This window comes from Orbicella franksi, unplaced genomic scaffold (genome assembly GCF_964199315.1).
Source record: "Orbicella franksi unplaced genomic scaffold, jaOrbFran1.1 SCAFFOLD_177, whole genome shotgun sequence".
Classification (NCBI taxonomy): Eukaryota; Metazoa; Cnidaria; class Anthozoa; order Scleractinia; family Merulinidae; genus Orbicella; species Orbicella franksi.
In genome coordinates, this window is record NW_027670564.1 from 1 (window position 1) to 5,388 (window position 5,388).

The window sequence follows — 5,388 nt, forward strand, 5'->3', positions numbered from 1 at the left end:
TACAAAGGAACATTTGAAGTGCTATTTTCCATGGTTCTTGGCGTTTAGCAAATGGTGCCTTTAAATTCTATTGCTAAGAATAGAAAGCGCTTCGTCTCCGGAGATCGTCGTATCTTAAGTAGCAGCTCCCAGCTTTTACAACTCTTGTGACGAGAGATGAAATTGAAACAGACTTTGATAGCCATTACCGAAGCCTTAATCAGACCCACTAGCGAAAGCTTAGCTCAATCCTTTTCCTTTCGACGTCGTCTTATTTCGAAACAGTGTGAACACACAACTCACCGAATCTTCCAATACTGAGTTTGATGTCCAGCTTGAGTTTTGTAGCTCTTCGCGTCTAATCCGCACTTCACTCTGAAAGAAAAACATATAATCAAAAACTGTATCTCACCATTCATCACCAAAACCAGAATTCTCCGACACTAGTGAAAATACTTCACTCAATCATTTCTCCGCCAAAGTTTCAAAAACTAATAACCTAATAAACAGCGCAATTTCTATGTTCAAGACCTCACACTTGGCTTCTATGTTTCCCGAAAATGATCAACCGCAATTGATTTCTCGGCTCAGTTAAGTTAATATCCTTACTCCATGTAATCAGTGATGTACTCATTTTTCTACCAAACGCAAATTCAAAATCTGAAATGGACTGTTTTAAACGAGAATCAAGCAGTGGTTCTCACTCAACTCACCGGATCTCCAAGCTCCGTTCTCGTTGAACTACTGGAGGTTTGTTTTCGTCCGATGCCCGCTTTTCTCTGAAGAACAAAAGAAAAGAAATGATTAATGTTAAAGGATGTGAACAGGCGCTACTACGCACCTTGCAAATCTGTTCTTTCTCGTTATTGATCTTTTCTTTCAGAAAATTCTCTTTCAATCTTATTTTATTGACTGTGATGATTTCGGTTTCCTAGGTTGACGAAAAAATCTCCCTCAGTGACTTTTTTTGGAACAAATGATATAATAATCACACAGGAAGTAATTAACTTTCAATTAGTAACTGGAGCCGCCAAGTACTAGTCGACTTACACCTTGAACGTTCAAGCATTTAAGTGCTCAAACGTTCAAACGCCTAAGCATTTCGATGGACTGACTGAAAAGAGATTTGCCTCTATTTACCGAAAAGGATTTACTGAAACTGATTTCTTGGCTAAGTAAAGTTAACGGCCGAGCTCCCTCTTATCAGCGATGCTCGCATTTTTCTGCTCAACGGAATTTGAAATCCGACATTTTTGGGCTGTTTCAAATGAAAAAAGGTGCACGAATGTGAACCAGGGTTACCATTTCACAGCAAATTATTTCAGTGATCCCTGTTTCTTGCACGAGAGGTTCTTTAGGAGCATGTCAAGCCCATTCAGTCAACAAGCTCAGTTTTAAGCTAAGTTTTCCAGATTTTCTGTCTGATGGCAACCGGACCAAAGTGCTCGCTCAGTAAAATGTTCCCACATTCTTTACAAAGGAACATTTGAAGTACTATTTTCCATGGTTCTTGGCGTTTAGCAAATGGTGCCTTTAAATTCTATTGCTAAGAATAGAAAGCGCTTCGTCTCCGGAGATCGTCGTATCTTAAGTAGCAGCTCCCAGCTTTTACAACTCTTGTGACGAGAGATGAAATTGAAACAGACTTTGATAGCCATTACCGAAGCCTTAATCAGACCCACTAGCGAAAGCTTAGCTCAATCCTTTTCCTTTCGACGTCGTCTTATTTCGAAACAGTGTGAACACACAACTCACCGAATCTTCCAATACTGAGTTTGATGTCCAGCTTGAGTTTTGTAGCTCTTCGCGTCTAATCCGCACTTCACTCTGAAAGAAAAACATATAATCAAAAACTATATCTCACCATTCATCACCAAAACCAGAATTCTCCGACACTAGTGAAAATACTTCACTCAATCATTTCTCCGCCAAAGTTTCAAAAACTAATAACCTAATAAACAGTGCAATTTCTATGTTCAAGACCTCACACTTGGCTTCTATGTTTTCCGAAAATGATCAACCGCAATTGATTTCTCGGCTCAGTTAAGTTAATGTCCTTACTCCATGTAATCAGTGATGTACCCATTTTTCTACCAAACGCAAATTCAAAATCTGAAATGGACTGTTTTAAACGAGAATCAAGCAGTGGTTCTCACTCAACTCACCGGATCTCCAAGCTCCGTTCTCGTTGAACTACTGGAGGTTTGTTTTCGTCCGATGCCCGCTTTTCTCTGAAGAAAAAAGAAAAGAAGTGATTAATGTTAAAGGATGTGAATCACGCGCTATAAATACGCGCCTTGCAAATCTGTTCTTTCTTGTTATTGATCTTCTCTTTTAGAAAATCCTGTTTTAATCTTACTTTATTGACTGTGATGATTTCGGTTTCCTAGGTTCAAGAGAAAATCTCCCTCAGTGACTTGTTTTGGAATAAATGGTGCAATAATCACACAGGAAGTGATTAGCTTTTAATTAGTTACTGGAGCCGCCAATTACTAATCGACTTACATCTTGAACGTTTAAGCATCTAAGTTCAGTTTTAAGCTAAGTTTTCCAGATTTTCTGTCTGATGGCAACCGGACCAAAGTGGTCGCTTAGTAAAATGTACCCAAATTCCTTATAAAGGACCATTTGAAGTAATATTTTTCATGGTTGTTGGCGATTTACAAATTGTCCCTTTATATTCTGTTGCTAAGAATAGGAAGTGCTTAGTCTCCGGGGATTGCCATGCGTTAATGAATTTGATGGTAGCAGCTCCCAGCTTTTGTCGTCTTATTTCGTAACAATGTGGACACACTCACCGAATCTTCCAGTAACGGGTTGGACGTCCAGCTTGAGTTTCGTAACTCTTCGCGTCTAACCCGCACTTTGCTCTGAAAGAAAAAGAAATAATGAAAAAAATCATCATTCATGACATTCATCACCAAAACCAGAATTCTCTGACACTAGTGAAAATACGTCACTCAAATAATTCTTTGCCAATGTTTCAAAAAATAACAGCCTAATAAACAGTGAACTTTCTACGCTAAGACCTCACACTTGGCCTCCATGTTTTTGGAAAGTGATCTACCGTAATTGATTCCGCGGCGAAGCAAGAGTGCGCCCTGACTCCATTCAACAAATGTTTGCATTTTTCTGCCAAACGTAAATTAAAAATCTGACTTTCTTGAATATTTTCATGGAGAATCAAGCGGTGGTTTTCACTCAACTCACCGGACCTTCCAGCTCTGACGTCTCTGTACCACTACACGTAGGTTCTCGTCGGATCCGCGCTTTTTTCTGAGAAAAATAAATACAAATAAATAAATTATGCTGTGAATCACGGGCTTAAAGTGCAATTCTCACATTCTAGGGTATATCCCTCGCACAACACATTTCCACGTCAAACTGAACTGACACTTTGAACATTTGTTCTTTCTCTCGCTCAAATAAGATCGAAGACGAACTAGTCTCACTTAAAGCAATGTTGAAAGAAACCAAACTGCATAGATAGATAGCTTTTTAAATTTGACATTGACTTACCGCACCTTGACATTTTCTCTTGTCTGCCAGAGCATCATGGTAACCAACCCCAATTGAACTAATGGCTGGCGTTTGGAACAAACCCTGTGCGTGTTTTAGACAAACATAAAAGAAGAAAGCATTAAGTCTCGTTTGATAGCAGCCAGATGTAAAAGATAAATGGTTTTCTATAATTATCAAGTACACTAAGAGGTCTTTAGAAATCTAAAGCGTTGCAATCTCATCGAAGAGACATGCATTGCAAAACTCTCTTACCGGAGGCGAATCGAGGCTCATTTCGTCAGAAGTGTCAGAATATTCCCTGGCTGTAGTCAATGGCTGCAATGAGATAAAGAAAACAGGCAATGTATATTAATGACATGTAGGACTTTCTCATTTTGAAGCTGGCAGGTTTGGTCGAACAATTAAACTACGGTAGCAAACCAAAACGGCCCTCAACGTCTCATCTGCCACACCCCTACCAGTCTGTTGTGGGTCGTTCAGTGACATTAAATGTTGCATAAATAGGCAGCGCCCAGTAGAAACTTCCTAGATCACCTTGATAGCCGTAAAATGCCCACGGGCAGCTTGCAAAATCAGCCGACGCCACATTCATGGTAAACAAACTTAAAAATGTGAAAATCCGGCCTATAAAATCGGTCAGTTATTTGAAACCACAAAGCGAGTACTCCGTTTTTCTTTCTTGTAGACTTCACTCATTGTTAAAAAAAAACAAATTTCAATGCTAATGACCGGCCTGATTAAGCGCTTAATCCATCGAGTGTTTCTCTGTTCAAAAAGCTCTCACCTGGAATACGTGGTCGCGCTCCCGCGACATAATTCCGGGATAAGACAGTGGCGAAAGACGACTCAGTAACAAACTAAGAGAAGCTGCATGATTCCTCTTTCTTTCTGAGTGCAAGCATAACGTAGCTTGCAGAAAAATGATGAAACATGAAACATGAAACATACTACATGCCGCACGACACTCTGTTGGCGCAACAGCTACTAAATGAGAATGCACTCTAAAACCGACTAAATAAGGGTGTTCGGTGTGATCGTAATTGACAGCTTCTAAGACGAAACGCCCACAAAAAGAACATCTGCTTTAAATAAATCGATCTTCAGAAGGGTAAACAACGTTGAAATCTCCTCCAAAGGAAATTACTAAAAGGTGGAACACCACATACACGACTTTCTCTGGTGGTTTGTTTCGTTAAAAAGTAATAAATAAAAACAGAGCAAGAAAGGCAAGCACTGAAGAGCCCTGCCAGTTAATCGTGCCAGTTAATTGCGCGATAACACCCACACAAGGTCGAATTCCGGGCGCCACTAACTAATCTTAAAAAAACATCTGTGTTGTAAATCTTCAAACATGCGCTGCGTAACTCTGTTGTTCTTTAAAAGACAGCAGAGATCCTATAGACAAACTTGACAGCTTCCAGATAGTCTGCTGGCAGCTGGTTTTCTCTCTTAGGGTCACTTAGACGAGCGCTTGGTCATCGCGGACGCAAAAAGGCAGTATGAAAGCGAGACGAGAAAACACCGTCTGCGGACTCTTTTTAACTTTTCAAACCCTCCGTCAGCCCAACAATGGAGTACCTGATTAGTCAATATGTGCCCTATGACAGATAGCTGACAGGAGGGAAAATAAAGCGTCATAAGTTTCGCGCGAAGCATAACAAAGAGTCTCGAGCGAGCATGCGATAGCGTATCATCCTGTTTGAGTTGACTAGCTTACACGACTCCAACAGTTCGTGACATTTGTACATTTGCCGTTGTCTTCGGTAACTCGACCTTTTTTGTCTCTTCACTCCTATTCATGAAGGGGACTTCATGTCGTATAAAGACCGTGCTATGGCAAAATTTTGAGAGGTCATAGGTCTGCTTGATTTCCGCTGTTATCTGCAT

General features: G+C 40.3%; 1 protein-coding gene across 1 annotated transcript; it reads right to left on the reverse strand.

Moving 5' to 3' along the window:
• Window positions 1-20: 20 nt before the first annotated feature.
• LOC145472834 (uncharacterized) lies at window positions 21-3,497 on the reverse strand. Its single transcript, XM_081454986.1, has 3 exons — window positions 2,778-3,497; window positions 2,145-2,210; window positions 21-1,806 (listed from the first exon to the last, which is right to left on the reverse strand). The coding sequence occupies exons 1-3, from the start codon at window positions 2,895-2,897 to the stop codon at window positions 1,672-1,674; spliced, it is 321 nt and encodes a 106-aa protein (XP_081311112.1). The 5' UTR covers window positions 2,898-3,497; the 3' UTR covers window positions 21-1,671.
• Between the last annotated feature and the right edge of the window lie 1,891 nt (window positions 3,498-5,388).